At 41.7% G+C, this 17,182-nt stretch overlaps 1 protein-coding gene across 5 annotated transcripts in view; it reads left to right on the forward strand.

Moving 5' to 3' along the window:
- Positions 1-17,182, forward strand: part of phldb2a (pleckstrin homology-like domain, family B, member 2a) — a 20,102-nt gene that overhangs the window by 1,270 nt on the left and 1,650 nt on the right. Inside the window, exons 2-16 of one of the 5 annotated variants that reach the window (XM_032534045.1) lie at positions 639-763; positions 1,837-2,807; positions 2,934-3,266; positions 6,314-6,448; positions 6,622-6,759; positions 7,836-7,982; positions 8,875-8,985; positions 9,063-9,158; positions 9,296-9,427; positions 9,809-9,908; positions 10,482-10,680; positions 16,159-16,249; positions 16,420-16,566; positions 16,686-16,905; positions 17,056-17,141. In XM_032534045.1, coding sequence (XP_032389936.1) covers positions 709-763; positions 1,837-2,807; positions 2,934-3,266; positions 6,314-6,448; positions 6,622-6,759; positions 7,836-7,982; positions 8,875-8,985; positions 9,063-9,158; positions 9,296-9,427; positions 9,809-9,908; positions 10,482-10,680; positions 16,159-16,249; positions 16,420-16,566; positions 16,686-16,905; positions 17,056-17,141 — 2,961 coding nt within the window. In that variant the 5' untranslated portion in view covers positions 639-708. The remainder of the gene's footprint in view (positions 1-638; positions 764-1,836; positions 2,808-2,933; positions 3,267-6,313; positions 6,449-6,621; positions 6,760-7,835; positions 7,983-8,874; positions 8,986-9,062; positions 9,159-9,295; positions 9,428-9,808; positions 9,909-10,481; positions 10,681-16,158; positions 16,250-16,419; positions 16,567-16,685; positions 16,906-17,055; positions 17,142-17,182) is intronic. The other 4 variants (XM_032534046.1, XM_032534047.1, XM_032534048.1 and 1 more) reach the window with 4 other exon arrangements.

Consider the following 17,182-nt stretch of genomic DNA (forward strand, 5'->3'; position numbering starts at 1 on the left):
GTGTGTGTGTGTGTGTGTGTGTGTGTGTGTGTGTGCGTGCATGCGTGTGTGTGTAAAAAAGTAACCCCAGTCCAGATTGACCTAGCCCAAATTTTTGACTTTAGCTGCTGTCTCGGCTCTGAGGGAATACTGAGGGGCGGGTAAGGAGCTTGGGGCTAGAACATTAAGGTGCAGAGGGCTGCTTTTCAGACTTGGGTTTTATTGGTGACACTGAGCCAGGCATAAAAACTTTCCTCTGGATCTGTTTTCCTACTTAGTCTTCAGAAACTTTTTTTTCTTTCCGTTTAAATATGCACATCTGAAATATCTGCTTGAATTGAGCTATTGTTGTGGAGCAGTTAGAGGAGATATTGGGGGGGCGCAAGGCATGGATTCAACTTCCTGTGATGTTCTTTAAATCTTTGGTTCCTAGATTGAAAATGCTGCTGTGTGATGTGGCCAGAATTCCTGTATGTTAGGAAAGTGAAACTGATTTAATTGTTACGTTCAGTATTTATTTGAATTCCAATAGGTAAGATTAGGCTTTATCCAATTTATATATGAGATATTACTTCTTTTGAAAATATTAAGAATACAAGTTGCAGTTTTTTCACATTGTGTGAGTTTTATATTGATCCCTTCCCTTTTCTTCTTCTCAGGCAACAAAGCATTTAGGGCCCAGCTGAATCCTGCATCCTCAGACTGAATCAGAGAAAGGAGGTCAGTGTGATGAACAGCATGCTTCCCCAGAGGAGTGCTGTCGCCACACTGGGCTACAGCTCAGGCAAGGCAACATTCAGGAAAACATTTTGTGTTCTTGTCATATCTTCTGATATTGATCACTTTAATTGGACCATTGAGCAGAAAACCTTACAGTAAACGCATATATATCATACTTGTACATTTCACATCTAATATTGTATTGCATGTCATTATATAATCTTTTAATCAAACCTATCCCCCACCTGTTCAAAGAATGGAGTCAGCTGAATGACAATAAACAGGATCAGTTTAGCTGGCTAAGATCATGCAAATCTGGGTTAGATAAGTGCTCCATGAAGCTTTATTGAGTTGTCTGCACATGTAACACCTTTTTTCCATCAGTCCATGTTCAAGACTTGAAGGGCTTCTGGGTTTTTATCAAATCAGAAAAGTGTCTCCTGGGAAAGGCAAGTAGCCAGTATATTGTCTTAATAAACACAAAATGCTGATAATTTTAGCTGCAGCTGTTTTCAAAAGCGGGAGATACAAGCTTTACTCCTTTTTTAGCAGCAAACCAGAATTAATTTATGAAACCCAAATTTGTGGAGGAGTTTTTGTGACAAACAGTACAGGAGGTAGACATTCTTTAATATCTACCTTTGGCATGTCCTTTGGGTGTGCGTTTTTATAGAAGCCATTACAGGTTTCTACCAAATCCTCACAAATCCTCACATGTATTTTATATTTCTTCAACGTGATATGTATTCATGTGTGTGAAACAAAATAAACTAAACTATCACAACTCAGCTCCCAGCCACCCATGACTCCTCACACACTGCTTGCTAAGATATTTGAGCTGTGGTGGAGGCGATTTCTCTTGCAGTCAAGACTATGATACATTTTGGCTTGTCTTGGTCCATCAGCATTCTTCCATTTTTAGAAGAAGCTTAACCACTGATTTAGCCAATGTTTGTATTGGGCTCAGAACTGTATGAGCGTACATTCTTCTCTGGTTCCCCCTTCTCAGCATTTGAGTGATAACACTTCTCTTTGCTAAGCTGGTGCTTATTAAGTAGGTTACATTAAACCTGACTCTGTTACAGAGTCCAAAAAGGGACAGGATGTCATGCTCTGCCAACTCTCTCTTTTCTACAGACTGTGTGAAGATTGAGCACAGCGGCAGTGGCTCAGTGGGTGGGACATTGCTGAGGGGCTCTCGCTCTAAAGCAGAGCTACAAGACCTGATGGAGACGCTGCAGCGCAGGAAGAGTGCTCTGGAGGCCAGCTTGAGGGCAGCTGAGTGCAGCCGCAAGTACCTCAGTGTGCCCTCTCCTGTTGGATCCCAGTCCACAAGGCCTCTGTCAATCCTCAGCAATTCCGAACGGCCCCCGTCTGCCTCCAGAACTTTTTCCTACATGACCAGCAGCAGCAGTGTGCCTCCATCACCTCGACAAGGTGAACGTCAGCTGAGCCCTAACGGCTTGCATCGTTATTCCCACTCTCGCCACCAGTCACAAGACAGTCTGCTCCTCTCTTACGCAGCAGATGGAAACTCTCTGCTCTCCTCCTATGGCCAGCCCCTACCTCGTTCCCCCAGGGTCAAAGGTGGAGCAGCCAGCGTGCCGTCCAGTCCTCGCATGGGCCGCAGGCTCTACTCTCAGGGCAAAGCTGGACATGACTCCCGGCAGAGGAAATACTCCACTGGCTCCCTCCACAGCCTGGGGACGCACAGCCGTTCTCTGCCACGGCTTCACAACGCAGCAGAGCCCCCTGCACTGTCGCTACCATCACGACACTCAGTGGGTTCCCACAGAGGAGTGGGCTCAGCAGGGCAGCGGCGCAGTCTCTCCTCCCTCGAGCAGCCACCAGATGTGACTGTACCAGCCAGCATGCCCAGCACTCCCAGGAGGGCCAGCCTGGCCTCCCTGAGCTCTCTGGGTATAGATATAGACGGGACAGGCTCAGATCTGGGCTTCGGAGAGAGGAGGTTGTCCTTTGGGAAGGGTGGGCTTGGTCCAGGACAAAGCGTGGGCAGCATCAGTTCCTTGAATGGCAAAGAGGAGCTTAGAGACTATCACCAGCACCAGAGAGATGAACGACTCAGGGAGCAGAAAGTGCAGAGATTGGTGAGTTTTTAGTTTGAACCTAATTCACCCACTTTTATACTTAAACCACATTTTAACACCGTGTTTGACCTTGTCTGAAAGCATGAAAGTTAATAGTAAAGTAACTATAGCGTCACCTGTCTAAAGGAGTGCCAGCGTCTCGAGACCATCTTAAACCTGGTCACTGAGTTTGGCCATGTGGAGAGAGAGCCGGCGGGCTCAGCTGTTTCTGACCTGCAGAAGATCAATAAGGAATTGGAGAAGCTGCAGGTGTCAGAGGATGAGTCAGCGTTCTCTGACTCTCCCAGCGGCGCTGATCCAGAGAGCTGCTTTGGAGCCAAAGCCAGAGACTTCCAACTCACTGAGAATCAGCAAGTCAGCCAGCATCAGCAGAGCGGCTACAGAGAGGCCAGGTCCCACTCACCTGCTATCAGCCTGAACAGCAGTGCTCCCTCTCCCTCCACCCACCACAGAGCCAAAGTAGGTGCATGCTTATTGACAGGTCATCATAAACATCAGGTCAGGAGGGTGAGATTGAATATTGATCAATTATATGGAATCACAAATTAAATCAAATCCCAGTCAACCTTCAAATGTAAGGATTTTGTTATAAATGGGTCATTGTATTGTTACATTCATTAGAAAAACATTTCAATTACATTTTATTTATAAAGCCCAAAATTATAAATCACAATTTTCCTCAAAGTGCTTTACAGATCAAAAAAAAATGCACAATGCACTATTAGCTAGTGTGTTAGCAAACAGCTGTTTATCCGGCAGCAGATAGGAAACAACATTCATTTGGAGTCTCTTCTCTGGCGTCTTGACCAATATTCATTCTACTTTAATCACAGTTTGTGTCTCTGTAAACCTTTAAAAAAAACATCTGTGGCTAAATGCTTCACTACTCTATGTTCACCAGCTTGTTGCTAACTTTGTCTGATTTGCTAACTTTGGTGCTGGACAGGCTAGTGTACAGTGGGTTGACCAGGTTTTTCTCTGTAACAGCAAGCAATTACATCTTAATTTTTCTGGTTATTGTAGGCCTTTTTCACAGAAGACAGTAGCGAATTAGGACATAAAAAACATTAAATGAATTCCATTTACAGTAGCTGCTTTGGTTTCAGGGTGCTGGTGTAGTGCATGCTGGCTCACTGTCCTGCAGTCACGACTAACTGGGACATTTGAATTGATCAGAGCCATGGTTAATAGTATTATAGTCTTGCATTACCAGACCTTCACAAAACTCCACAACGCTGGAGTCCTATGTGCTTTTCCTACTGTGAAGAGTCAAAATGTCTGCTTTGAAAAAGGCCTTTTAAATTGGCAGCAAGTAAAGTTTCTGATTAGGCTGCGTCACCTGAATGCTTTTGTTGAATATGGGAACATCTGCCATAAGTATAACCACATCTTGTCCTCCTCCTATTTGCTTTCCTCCTATCCTTTCTTCACATTGTATCAGTTATTTCCTGCTACAAAACGAGTGTTAAAGTGAGTGAAGAGAGGAGCAAGCTGTAGTGAGGACTATCGGGCCACACCCCTCCTTTGGAATGCTGTTTATCAGACTGCTGATAGCTTGTTGATCTTTGTTTACCTTTTGTAATATCAGGGTAAATGCTTTCCACATTTCCACAGAACACCATTTCAAAGTCTAGTGCAGACTACCAATTTTCCATACATATCAAATGTGAACTGTGTGGGAAATGTATATACAATTATGTTAAGAAATGTATATACAATTCTGTTAAGACATCTACAAGAATCTTTACAAAATATATATATTTGGGCAGCCATTTCCTCTAAATTTTAAGAAACAACCAGTAAGTTTGAATGGAGTAGTGTGGTCCAAAAATCATCGTACATTGAACAATGACAAAACTTTTGCCTTATGCAAATGTGTGGCGTGAAGTTCTTGGCTCTGAAAAGAAATGCTGACAGCACATCTATGGTGGATGAATTTAGTGTCTTCCACAGTATTATTCAACATATAAACTTCTTTTTGTCGACGTAGATTCCTCAAAATCATTGGGCTTTTATTCAGAAGTTTTGTACGGTGTGTGCAATCAGTTTGCACATTTCCTGTTTATGTGGGTTGTTCAGACAAATAAACAGGGAAATCACAGTTGCACAAGACCTCCTCACAGTTTTTATGTTACTGCGATTGACCTTATGTTTTCTCTTATCAACTTTTTTAAATGTGTAACAGTGGGAAGTTGTCACAGTAGCCTCATCACACATACTTAGAAATAAAATAACATTTTCAATGTACAAAAATAAATATATTGGATGTATCAAATACTGTGATTTCTAGATCCCAGGCAGGCCCTCTCCTCCACAGTGCAAGTCCTAGTGTCGCTAAGTTACTGTCTCTCAAACAGAAAGAGGGTACACATATCCCCTCTTACACAGTGACAACCTAATGGTTTGTCTGGTTTTAATGAAGAAGTCCTAGTTTTGTTTCAGCACTCAGCCAGTCAAACTCGAGGGAACAGGAAATGACTTTATCCCAAGGAGAATTAATGTGTGTGTGCGTGCGTGCGTGCGTGCTTGTGTGCGTGCGTGACTGCGTGCGTGCGTACGTGCATGCGTTCATGCTTGCGTTTGTGTTTGTGCATGCACAAATGTGTGCGGGTGTGTGTGAGTAGAAGAATGCTATTGTATATGCATGGCAAAGACATGCATTTTTCCAGATGTTTTGAACTTTTATACTGAGGCTCTAAATGGATGGAAGACCTTGTGAAAGTCAGAATGTAGTAAACACATTTACACAGGTATATCATTTTTTTAATGCTGAAAACAGAATTTTTAAACAAACCTAGAGTTTATATGAATTCTTTTCAAGTTGGGACCATCTTTTCTGCATGTGTCAATTGTGCCAGAGGTTTACAGACTCCAAATACCCTCTCCTCCACCATCTGCATTCCTCTGTGTGTGTAGGAAGAAAAGTGCTAACAACCCGCCTGGGAAACTATAAATCCTAGAGCTGCTGGCCACATGAGGCTGTGACCACCAAAACAAACCTCCTGACTCCTAACATAAAGAATACCTAATAATAAAGGATCTCTTAAACGTACCTACATATGAGTATGAATGAGTGTTCGTGGTACGTTGGTAGAAGATTAAATGCGTGGGAGAACTTTGGCGTGACTGGCAGTGGAGTGCACTGATAGAGATTTCCATTACACCAAGTGGAAAAGATTCCTGCCCCTGTTGTCAGCGATCCAGTTTTGGATGAGTTAAAACAGCAGCCGCTGCCGTGGTCCAATCCATAAAAAATGGATTCTACTGGCTGGTAAATTAGTTTAACAACATATTGTATGCATAGAAAAAATTAACATGTTATACTTTCTGTAATAAATATCCAATTACCAAGAGAAGCTACTACCAATAGATTTTATGATGGGGATTTTTACGTGCATTTCTTAAATGTACAGTAAGTATAATTATTTAGTTCCATGTGTGTATTCACAAAATGTGAAGTCTCTTGTACAGCCAAGCATTTATACGCATTCCTGATGTCACTACAGGCCTTTGAGAGTGTGCAGCTGAAACAGGAAGTAACGCATATAGAGGAAGAGAGGATTCAAGTTCTGAACAACATAGAAGAGCTGGAGCAGAAGATCAAAGACCTGGACAACCAGATGGAGGAGTCTGTCCGAGAGGTAGACAGCACAATGCAGTATACAGACTGACACCTGAAGAGCTTGATAGAGTTTGTTCTCATCTAGTGTCAGATAAACTGATGACTTTTTGATAACTCAAGAGTAAATTGTGACGTTTATCATTCAATGGCTCATGGCTCATGGCTCTTTAATTAAGCTTGTTTCACTTTTAGATGGAGGTGGAGTGTGCTTTGCTGGAAGGGGAACAGGAGTCGGAGATGGCCCAGCTGCAGAGGGAAAAGGAGCTTCTGGACAAACTTAAGAAAAAAATGCATAGTATTGAGAAGACGAGCCACATTGAGAAATCACAGGTAAAATATATAAAATGCTCAAGCCATGATAAGCCATGTTTTTTTAGCAGGCATAGTATATGGACATGGGTTCTTAGGCACTAAAACCCCAGCTCATGCAAACTCTCAGGGATCAGTTCAGTTCAACCACAGCTTCCTCTAACATGGCTCCAGTTACATTTCATTTCAAACTAAACAAACACATTAGGAGGAAATGCTTACAACACCATATCAAGCAGGTTCATCACAAATTGGTTTTGCAAAGCAACTTAAAAGGCTAAAACTGTCCAAATGTGCAATAGAAAACCAAGAGCTGAAAATGTAAATGCATCTCCAAACAAAGTAATTAAACAGAGCCGTGTTTCTGCATGTAGACCTATTGGCTAACGTTCTCTGTTCTCTGTGTTCTTCTGGTAATCTGCTGGCCAGAACCCCTAAACTAACTCCCCTGGACAAAACATGGCGTTTTTTACTCAATATTCTCCAGATTTAGCCCATGTTAACAGTGAGCGGCAAGACTCACTGTTTTCTCAGTTCTCTTTTTTTAACTGTGCTGTCTGTTTTTCTTTAATTTTCTTCCCATTTTTTTTCTTTTTGCACCTTCATTATTTCTCTTGACCTTTTTCTGTGTAATCCAGGATTCCTTCCTTTACTATCTGTCTCACATTGACTACTTCTGTTTTTGCCTTGGTATTCCTTAGACCCACATGTGGGAAGGGGCCCAAATAGTTACCATGTGTAAAAAAAAGAAGAAAAAAAGAAAAAAAAGGCAGTGCATCTGACTATAATTTGGAGGAAGACTAAAATCACCTCAAAACCTGACATCACTTGAAAGGACAAGAGATCTAACACTTATTTCTATGTCCAAAACAAGGTAAATGTTAATTAGGATGAATTACTTTGCTAAAAACACCAAAACTGTTTTCATTCATGGATTTCCATAGAGACATGCACAATCTATCTAAAGTTATACTTCTTGTATAACTTTCTTGTGCCCAAAGTAGATCCAATTCTTAAGCAGGTTATTCTCATCTATTTATGTATTTTTATATTACTGGGGTATTGTTGTGTGTGCGTGCATCTGCGCTGTTTCTCAGGAGGCTGAGGAACAAACAAAAAGTTTGGAGGATTTGGAGTTTCAGAAGCTGGAGAAAGAAATGAATCAGGATGAGGATAAAGAAAATGAGAGTCAAGAGCTGCTGCAAGAGATTGCCGAGTGTCAGCGGCTAACAGTCACACGCAAGGTAAGGCGAGTGAGGTTTTGTGAGTGTGCATGTAGCATGTATTGCATGTTTAGCATCGCAGGCAGAGCTGGCATCGCATCACTTTGAAATGTCTGATTTTTAGCCAGAAATAGCAACAGTTTAATTACTTCTGTGGGTATTTTCTGAGCATGAGAACATAACACGCCAACAGTGTCCACCATAAAGGAACCACATTTACACAAGATCTGAAATGTGTACTGTTTTATTCTTTTATGGTGGTTGACTTCTTGTCAGTTGTAGTAAACCTAAAAAACAAAAAGCAGAATTTGAGCCTACTTTCTTATATTATCAGATGAAGAGCATTTATTTAAATGTTCTGACCTTAATCTGCCAGGTAATATAAAGTTAAACTCTTAAAACGTTTTGGTGGTCATCATTTTTTATTTTTTGGGGGGGCTTTTTTCATTGTGGTCTGTCATTAATCCTACCACAGGTTGTGCATGAGAGTAAAGCTGCAAAAATGTGAGATTTGCAGCACAAAGCATGAACTAATTACAAGAAACAGCAATACCAACAATGGTAAGCATGAAATACTATTTACTTAGTAATAAAGGCAAAGAGAATGCATTGATTTTTCAAGTGAAGGCAATTCCACAGAGAGGGGGCAGACACAAGGTGAGAATATCATATTAACATGTAGGGAAGATGTAGTTGTAGAACAATAAATCTCACAAAAAATGTCCCATCCTAAAATCAGAATTGCTCTTGTCCTCTCTGCTTCTGCCACTGCTGCTTCTGCTGCTTCATTATAAAACACATCTGGAGTATCTGCTAATGTGACAACATGACTTTGTTTCATGTGAAGTTGAAGGATGTTGTGTCTTGATATTGACTTGATATAGTATATGTATTATTTATTTTTTTGTCACAGGAAAGACTCATGACGCTGAAGAAACAGACCTCACAGATAACGTTACAGGCTCAGCAAGAAAGAGAGAATTTCCAGAGAGAGAAAAATAATTTGCTCATCATGCTTCAGAAGGTAAGAAAATTGGTTGCAGGCTGTTGTAGTAAATATTTCATTTAATTTACTTGAACATGTTATCCTGATGTTTGCAGGAAAGAGAGAAACTGGCAACTTTGGAAGGAAAGTATGCAGAGTTATCTGAGGGGCAGACCTTCACCAACAACACTGCAGCCATCAAAGAGATAGGTGTAAGTTACAATTCAACTTTATATTCCCACCACCAGAGTGCTTGTCTGTGTCTGTCACACAGAGAATGACCTAAGTTGTTGTGTCGCAGTTTTCATCTTGTTCTTTGTGATTCCTCTGATTTCTGTGATCACTGCAGTACTCTCTGAAGGAAAGGAGAAGAATCAGCAAAGACAACTCTTCCCTCCAAATTGACAGCCTACCTCATAAGAGGAGCCAGCCGCTCCTCACCTCTTACGGCAGATCCCTGGGACGCACACTTTCTCCAAAGGTCATACTCTTTCTGTCAAAAGTCATCTTAGCAGTCAATAAATGTACAGTAGAAGAATCAATAATTATCTACAGCAAACTGTAATACTATGGTGAAGGCCTCAAAGCAAGAATAACACAGATTACATTTTTTCAAAATATGGTGCTCGTTCTGATTCTGGAATGCAAAAGAGGGGATTTCACTGTCCTTATTATTTATATAGAAAATTTATTTGAACCTTTAGTCCCTTGAGAATGATCCACCCAAACAGAAATTTACAGTTTCAGTCTGGGTTGCAACACCCATCCAGCTCATACTTTGTGAATGAGAGAAGTTCTTGGTTGGCTGAAGGTTGTAGTGTCTCATTTTGAACAGCATGTGTGCTCCTGTTTTCCTCTTCAGCCCCACTTGCCTCTTTCCCAAAGCTCGAGCTGTGGCAGCGTCATCTCACAAGGCTTCAGCTTCTCCCCCAGGGACATGAGCACCCGCCGCCCCCCTAAAAGTGAGTCAGAGTACTAGATAGTCGCATGTTGTCTGCATCAAATCTAAACTGTGTGACTGGCTTCGAACCTCAGGCGTTACACATGTAGGGCAGCAAATGCTGAACCAAATAAATAATCTGTAGCGCGGCACAAAGAGAGACACATTTAGTCCAAATCTGATATCAAAGAGGACATGTTTGCCTCAACAGAGTACTGTACATTATACCAGATAGGAATTTGCGATTTTGAGGCAAATTACTTGTTTGCACAGCTCTTGCTCAAAACTTGTAACACATACAAAGTATGTTTATTGGTAATGGCAATATATAATTCAATATATGTGTAATGAGGTTTTGGGAAACATGTTTGGAGATCAGCCTTAACAGCCTTTGTCTTTCTTTATCTAGTTTAATCAGTGTTTCTTGGCATGGTTGTTGCAGACAGATTTTTATAAAATGATCATAAAAGTAAAAAAGAACTATAAAAGATGCCATCCCACTTGACCAACCAATGAATGAACCAAAACTCTGTTGTTTAAATGCTGCACGCTGAGGGTATTTCCACTGTCTTACTGTAATATTTTCTTCTGTCAGCAGGCAACAGCCGTGCACACATGAATGAAGACAGACAGAGAAGAAGTGATTTTTGCAGCAGGATGATCTCTGAGCCCAGTGTGTTCTTGGACTCCTTCTCCTACCCGGACAACAGCCAGGCCTCAGATACTGTCAGTGTGGACAGCTCTGACAGCCTGGAGACCAGCTTCTCCGCCTGCTCCCCAGACAATATCTCCAGGTAAGAGAGAAAACACTATGATGTACAGATGAAAGGTTACTTTGAAAAGATTAGATACAGCAAATATGTCTCCCACTTCCTGCTTCTTACAGTGCAGACGCTTTGCTGCTTGCTCCTGCTTCTGCTTGCATATGTTGCTGATATTTTTGCTGATAATCTTGCTTTTCCTCTGAGAAACTATGACAGCGGCTCTTGGACACTTCAAAAACACTGGACTATACATTTTTTGTAGACATAGTAGCTATTGCCTATTTTAAAATTTTTCTGCGTGAGCGTGGCCTACCAATAGCTCAGCCTGTCCTACGTGATTGTAGCTAAAGCTATTAGCAGCAAGATGCCTCCTTTCTCCGTAAAGACTACTACAAACTCCTTCGAAGATTGCACTTCTGGAAACCAAGGTTCACCTTCTAAAGTGAACGTGGAGTTAACGGATCTTGTGAAATGACACCACTTTACCATGGACCCATAACATGGACAGAAGTATGCTAACCACGGCTAATTAGCACCAACAGACTACAAGAAACAGAGGGTGAACTGGTAATAATCAACAAGTGGCGTCCTCCCTGGAACTCGTCTGGTGCGAAGCCTAAGAGTAAATCATTTTCCTGGGAAATGGGAGGACACTAACGGGCCGGGCGGGACAGCGCCCTGAGGATTGTGATATGACCGGCTGGCCCTTATCATCTGGCGAGGCGCCTCTCACCCCTGTACCTAGTAGGACACAGCCGTGGACAGCTGCAAAAGGGAAAATAAGCAACAAAATGCCCCCCCACAACCTGTGTGCAACTGGATAACAGATTTGCTCCTCTGCTGCAAGACGCTGGACATCATCTGATGACGGGACTGCGTCTCATCACCACACAGCAGGTAGGACTGAGAGCAATTCAAAAGTAAAAAGCTAACAACTGGGCCTCAAACCCTGATTGTGGGTGACTCTGCTGTAAAAGATTTAAAAAACAGTAAAAACACCAAAATACTATGTTTTCCCCAAACATGGTGTCTGACTTGACCCAAAAAATCCCAGATATCGTGGCAGCACCACCCAACTGTGAAGAACATTATTCTGCATTAGGGTCAAATGATGTTGTAAAGCAACGTCTGAATTGCTGAAACTGGACTTTAGGAACTGCTTGACACAGTCACCCCCCCTAAGCGCAAATGTGTTTATCAGTGGTCCTATACCGTCAGTCAAAGGGAGATGAGAGATTCAGCCGACTGTTGGGACTAAACAAATGGCTTTCAACTGAATGTACCGTCCCACTCTCTGAAGTTCATTGACAATTTAACATTTTCTGGGAGCGCAGACCCTTTTTAAAGCAATACTTTCCCTTAACAAGCCGGAGTAAAGCTGTTCACCTCTAATCTGCTTTACTTTCTGCGCTACACATCTGCTCCCTCTGCCAAGTCACAAAACAAAAGGAAGACACAACAAAGTGGCGGCAGTGATCCAGCACAGCCCCCGCCTGTGCAAAGATTTGACCATGGAGACCAGAGAGCAGAGACACGAAACCTCCACTCCCCTCTTCACCCTCCCGCACCCCTCAACCTTCCCACCCCCGAACCTTCTAGGATTCACACTGTGCTCTACTGAGTCTCCACACCACCTTTCCCTTATTTCCCCCATCAATTATGCACCCCTTCCTACCCCCATGCTCAACCCCGGGCAAATAAAACGCCAAGCACCACTACCAGGATGTCAGAAAACTCCTTCCCCCCAGACTGATAAGGACGCTTGGTGGCAAAATCTGGCAAGCACTATCTGATATGTGCCGGGCCTGGCTGCAGGTAGTGATACTAATGACTCTTTTAAGACAAGCCCGGGCCCTGTGGATTCATTCTTCCTCAATTTCTGTTGTGATAGGTAATAGGAAGAATGGTGAATAACACTTAACTGCAAACTTAGCAAATTTAGCATCCATTCCTCGTCCCTACAGCCTGTCCCAAAAATGAAAACACACTAACACTAGCCTTACTAAACTCAGGTCTTTGGCAGGAAAATCATTTTTAATCATGATTTTATTACTAAGCACAATCTAGATTTTTGTTTTTAACTGAAACCTGTTAGACCATAATAACAGCTGCTGTTCTCATCGAGTCAGCTCCCCCTAACTTCAGTTTTATGAGTGAGAATAGAGTGAATAAAAGGAGGTGGAGTCGCCATTTTGTTTAATGACTCATTCCACTGTACGCAAATATGTTATGGAATTTTGTTCTTTTGAATATGTTGCTCTTCAATTAAGATCTTCCCCTCAAGCGATGTTTCTAAATATCTACAGGCCACCTAAATATTGTGCAACCTTCATGGAGGACTTCACTGAACTGCTGTCTATTATCTGCATTAACTTTGATTGTGTAATCATTGCGGGTGATTTTAACATTCATGTTGACAGCCCCAGGACAGGGGGACAAAAGAGCTGTGTTGTGTTTTTGAGAACTATGGACTGCCTCACACATGTGACGGAGCCCCACCACAATAAGGGCACACTCTGGACTTATTGTCTCCAAAGGTCTGAACATTTCCAAGGTTGTGTGACTGACGTTGCTCTCTCAGATCATTCCTGTGTTTTCTTTAACGCACTATCTTGTGCCCAAAGTGTCCAAACAAAGATATCAAAACGGTATATCACTGAAACACCAGTGACACATTTATACAGCTTTCCTCCTCCACACCAGCCCTCTCTGGGCTATCAGTCAGTGAGCTTGTAGATATTTCAACTGTAAATTACAAATGTTTGATGCCATTGCTCCCACTAAGGTCAAAGTTGTATCTGGTAAGAAAAATCTCCATGGAGAAATGTCCTACTGGTGGAGAACAAAAAAGAGAGTGTAGGAAAGCTGAACGAAGGTGGCGAAAAACAAATCTCCTGGTCCATTATAACTCCTATAAAGAAGACTTCGCATTTATAATTTGGAACTGAGGAATGCAAGAAGGTCCTTTTCTCTGTATTATCTCTAAAACAATATAATTCCCTTGCTTTGTTTGCTACTGTTGATAGGTTAACAAACCCTCCAGTACCGTAGCATCTGAACTTTTATCTACCAGGCCTGCAATGACTTTGCCTCCTTCTTCAAAGACAAAATTCAGAAGATTAACAAACAGTCAGTGCCTCCATATCAAGTCCAGGATATGTGTTTCACGTGTTCAAGCAAAAATAGTTCCAATGACAGAATTTCACACATCAACCATACAAACCTGGAGGACATTATTCAACATCTGAAAACCTCGACCTGTTGCCTTGATGTTCTACCACCGGACTTTTCAAAAATGTTTCCAATTGTTTGACTTCTGATCTTCACAGATGTAACCATCTCTTCTTTCAGGTATCTTTCCACAGGCCCTGAAAACTGCAGTACAAGCCACTCTTAAAAAAGAACACCTAGACAATTCACAATGAGCAACTATAGGCCATATCAAACCTTCCGTTTTAAGTAAATCATTGAAAAGTAGTCTTTCAACAACTCAACCATTCTTGTCACTAAGCACCAGTTTTGATACCTTTCAGTCGGGTTTCCGACCACACCACAGCACTGAACGGCTCTTGTCAAAGTCTTAATGACATCCACCTTAACACAGATAATGGCAAAATTTCAATCTTTAGTATTACTTGATCTCAGTGCTGCATTTGACACGGTCGACCATGACATACTACTAGACCGATTGGAAAACTGCGTTGGCCTTTCTGGCTCAGTACTAAACTGGTTTGAATCCTACCTAAAGAATGGGATTACTTTGTGTCTATGGTAATTATGCACTCTGAGCGTACAATATGACGTGCGGAGTTCCGCACTCCATTCTGGGGCCTCTTCTGTTTAACATCTACATGCTTCCACTGGCTCAGATTATGGAGAAAAACAAAATAAGTTACCATAGTTATGCACGACAACACATTTACATAACCTTATCGCCAGGGGACTTAGTCCAATACAAAACGACTAAGTGCATCGAACAAATTAACGGCTGGATGTGCCGAACTTTCTGAAATTAAATGAAGGAAAAACTGAGGTGTTGTTTTTGGAGCAAGAGAGGAACGATTAAAAGTCTCGCTCAGCTTCAAACAACAATGTTAAAAACAACAGACAAGCCAGAAATCTTGGTGTAGTCATGGACCAGACCTGAACTTTAACAGCCACATTAAGACAATTACAAATCAGCCTACTATCACCTTAAGAATATATCAGGGGTTAAAGGACTTATGTGTCAACAGGATTTGGAAAAACTTGTCCATGCCTTTATCTTCAGTAGACTTGACTACTGTAACGGGGTCTTTACAGGTCTCCCTAAAATCAATCAGACAGCTGCAGCTGATTCAGAACGCTGCTGCTCGAGTCCTCACTAAGACCAAAACTGGATCCATCACTCCAGTTCTGAAGTCTTTACACTGGCTTCCTGTGTCTCAAAGAATTGATTTCAAAGTACTTTTGCTAGTTTATAAATCACTTAACTGTTAGGTCCAAAATATATTGCTGATCGCTACTACACTAGACCCCCCCAGACCTCTCAGGTCATCTGGACAGGTCTACTTTCTGTCCCCAGAGTCAGAACTAAACAGGGTGAAGCAGCTTTCAGTTTCTATGCTCCTCATATCTGGAATAAACTCCCAGAAACCTGTAGATCCGCTGCTACTCTCAGTTCTTTTAAATCAGGCTGAAGACCTTCTATTTGATGCTGCCTTTCTTTAAATGACTAATCATTTCTTTAAATTTCTTATGCTGCACGTGTATTTTATTCTTGTGTTTTATGTTTCTCTTTGTTTTTAACTGTCTATTCATGTGTTTTACCGTTTTTTAATGCTTGTGATTTTTAACTGTTTTTACTTGTGTTTTTATCTGTTTAACTGATTTTGTGTAAAGCACTTTGAATTGCCTTGTTGCTGAAATGTGCTATACAAATAAAGCTGCCTTGCCTGTGTGTGCTTGCATGCGTGTGAGTGTGTGAGTGTGAGTGAGAAGATGAGGAGTTGGATTTTTTTTAAAAGACATTGGAGTAAAGGCTGCAAAAGATGATCAGGAGAGATATTCTGAAGAGCAAACAGAAAGAGGAAATGCTTTATGAAGAGGCTGTGATGCTCTCTGTTTGTGTCAGATGAGACAAACATATCCACATATCTAGCTCTCCTTACACTTTCTCACAAACAGTTACATACACATTAGTAAATTCAGTCACAACATAAATTTAGTCAGTGTACATGGCAATTTACCTTGTCTAACAAGTTAATTTTCAGGGATGTCCCGGTGTTATTAGAATCCCCTTTTTCCCTGAACCTGAAAACTTATTATGTTAGGTATTTGTACAAATTAATTGAGTTTGTTTGGCGTCGTTTTTAATTTGTTCATTACACTGTATTTTATCACCTTGATATGTTTTGTTGTTCTAGCTGTTGATATGTGTTCCACAAACAGGAGGGCCCCCCACCCCCCTTATTAGAGAAATCTGTTTCTTTTTTTCTTTGACAACTTGTGTTTTCAATGTTTCATCAGTGCCAGTACGTCCAATATGGCAAAGATCGAGGAGATGGAGCGTTTACTTCGAGAGGCCCAGGCTGAGAAGCATAAGCTCCTTGAGAATCGGGTAATGTACCAAACCTAACCAAAACATCCTGTGTGTGTGTGTTTGTGTGTGTGTGTGTGTGTGTGTGTGTGTGGTGTGGTGTGTGTGTGTGTGTGTGTGTGTGTGTGTGGTGTGTGTGTGTGTTGGTGTGTGGTGTTTTTCTGATGATGTAATTTACACTATATGTGCAGGAGCGTGAGATGGAGATGCGGAGGCATGCTCTGGAAGAGGAGCGGAGAAGAAGGGAGGAACTGGAGAAACGACTGCAGGAGGAGACAAGCCGGAGACAGAAACTTGTAGAAAGAGAGGTGAAGCTCAGGGAGAAACAAAGATCACAGGTACTCAGAATAACTGACGAGAAGAGGTTGAAATCTGATGTTCTCTTTTCATCATAAGCTTTGTGTAAATACTTCTTGAAAAATCTGTTGTTTAATTTCCTTTTTTTTTTCTTCCATAGTCCCGGTTGTTGACTCGCTACCTCCCTGTGAGGAAAGACGACTTTGATCTTCACGGCCATATTGAGGCAGCTGGACACAACCCTGACGGCTGCTTCCATCTGGCCATCACTGATAAAACCTGTCGAGGCTTTCTGGTCAAAATGGGTGGCAAAATCAAGACCTGGAAGAAACGCTGGTTTGTCTTTGACCAGAATCGCAGGACCCTCACCTACTATGCAGGTGAGTAACTTGTGCTTTCAGTTCTCTGTGGAAAATGTGCAGTTTAAGATGTGAGACAAAATTACTGCAACAGTGATGTCACTCTTAAACTATGCCAAGACCGAGCTTTGATCACAGTGCTGTCGGTTCTGTTTATATTCTCCGCTGCAGACAAACATGAGACCAAGATGAAAGGAGTCATTTACTTCCAGGCCATAGAAGAAGTGTATTATGACCATTTAAAGAGTGCACACAAAGTAAGTCAGTGTATGTATGTGTGTGTGTGTGTGTGTGTGTG

The sequence above is a fragment of the Etheostoma spectabile genome, chromosome 13 (genome assembly GCF_008692095.1).
Source record: "Etheostoma spectabile isolate EspeVRDwgs_2016 chromosome 13, UIUC_Espe_1.0, whole genome shotgun sequence".
NCBI classification, from domain to species: Eukaryota; Metazoa; Chordata; class Actinopteri; order Perciformes; family Percidae; genus Etheostoma; species Etheostoma spectabile.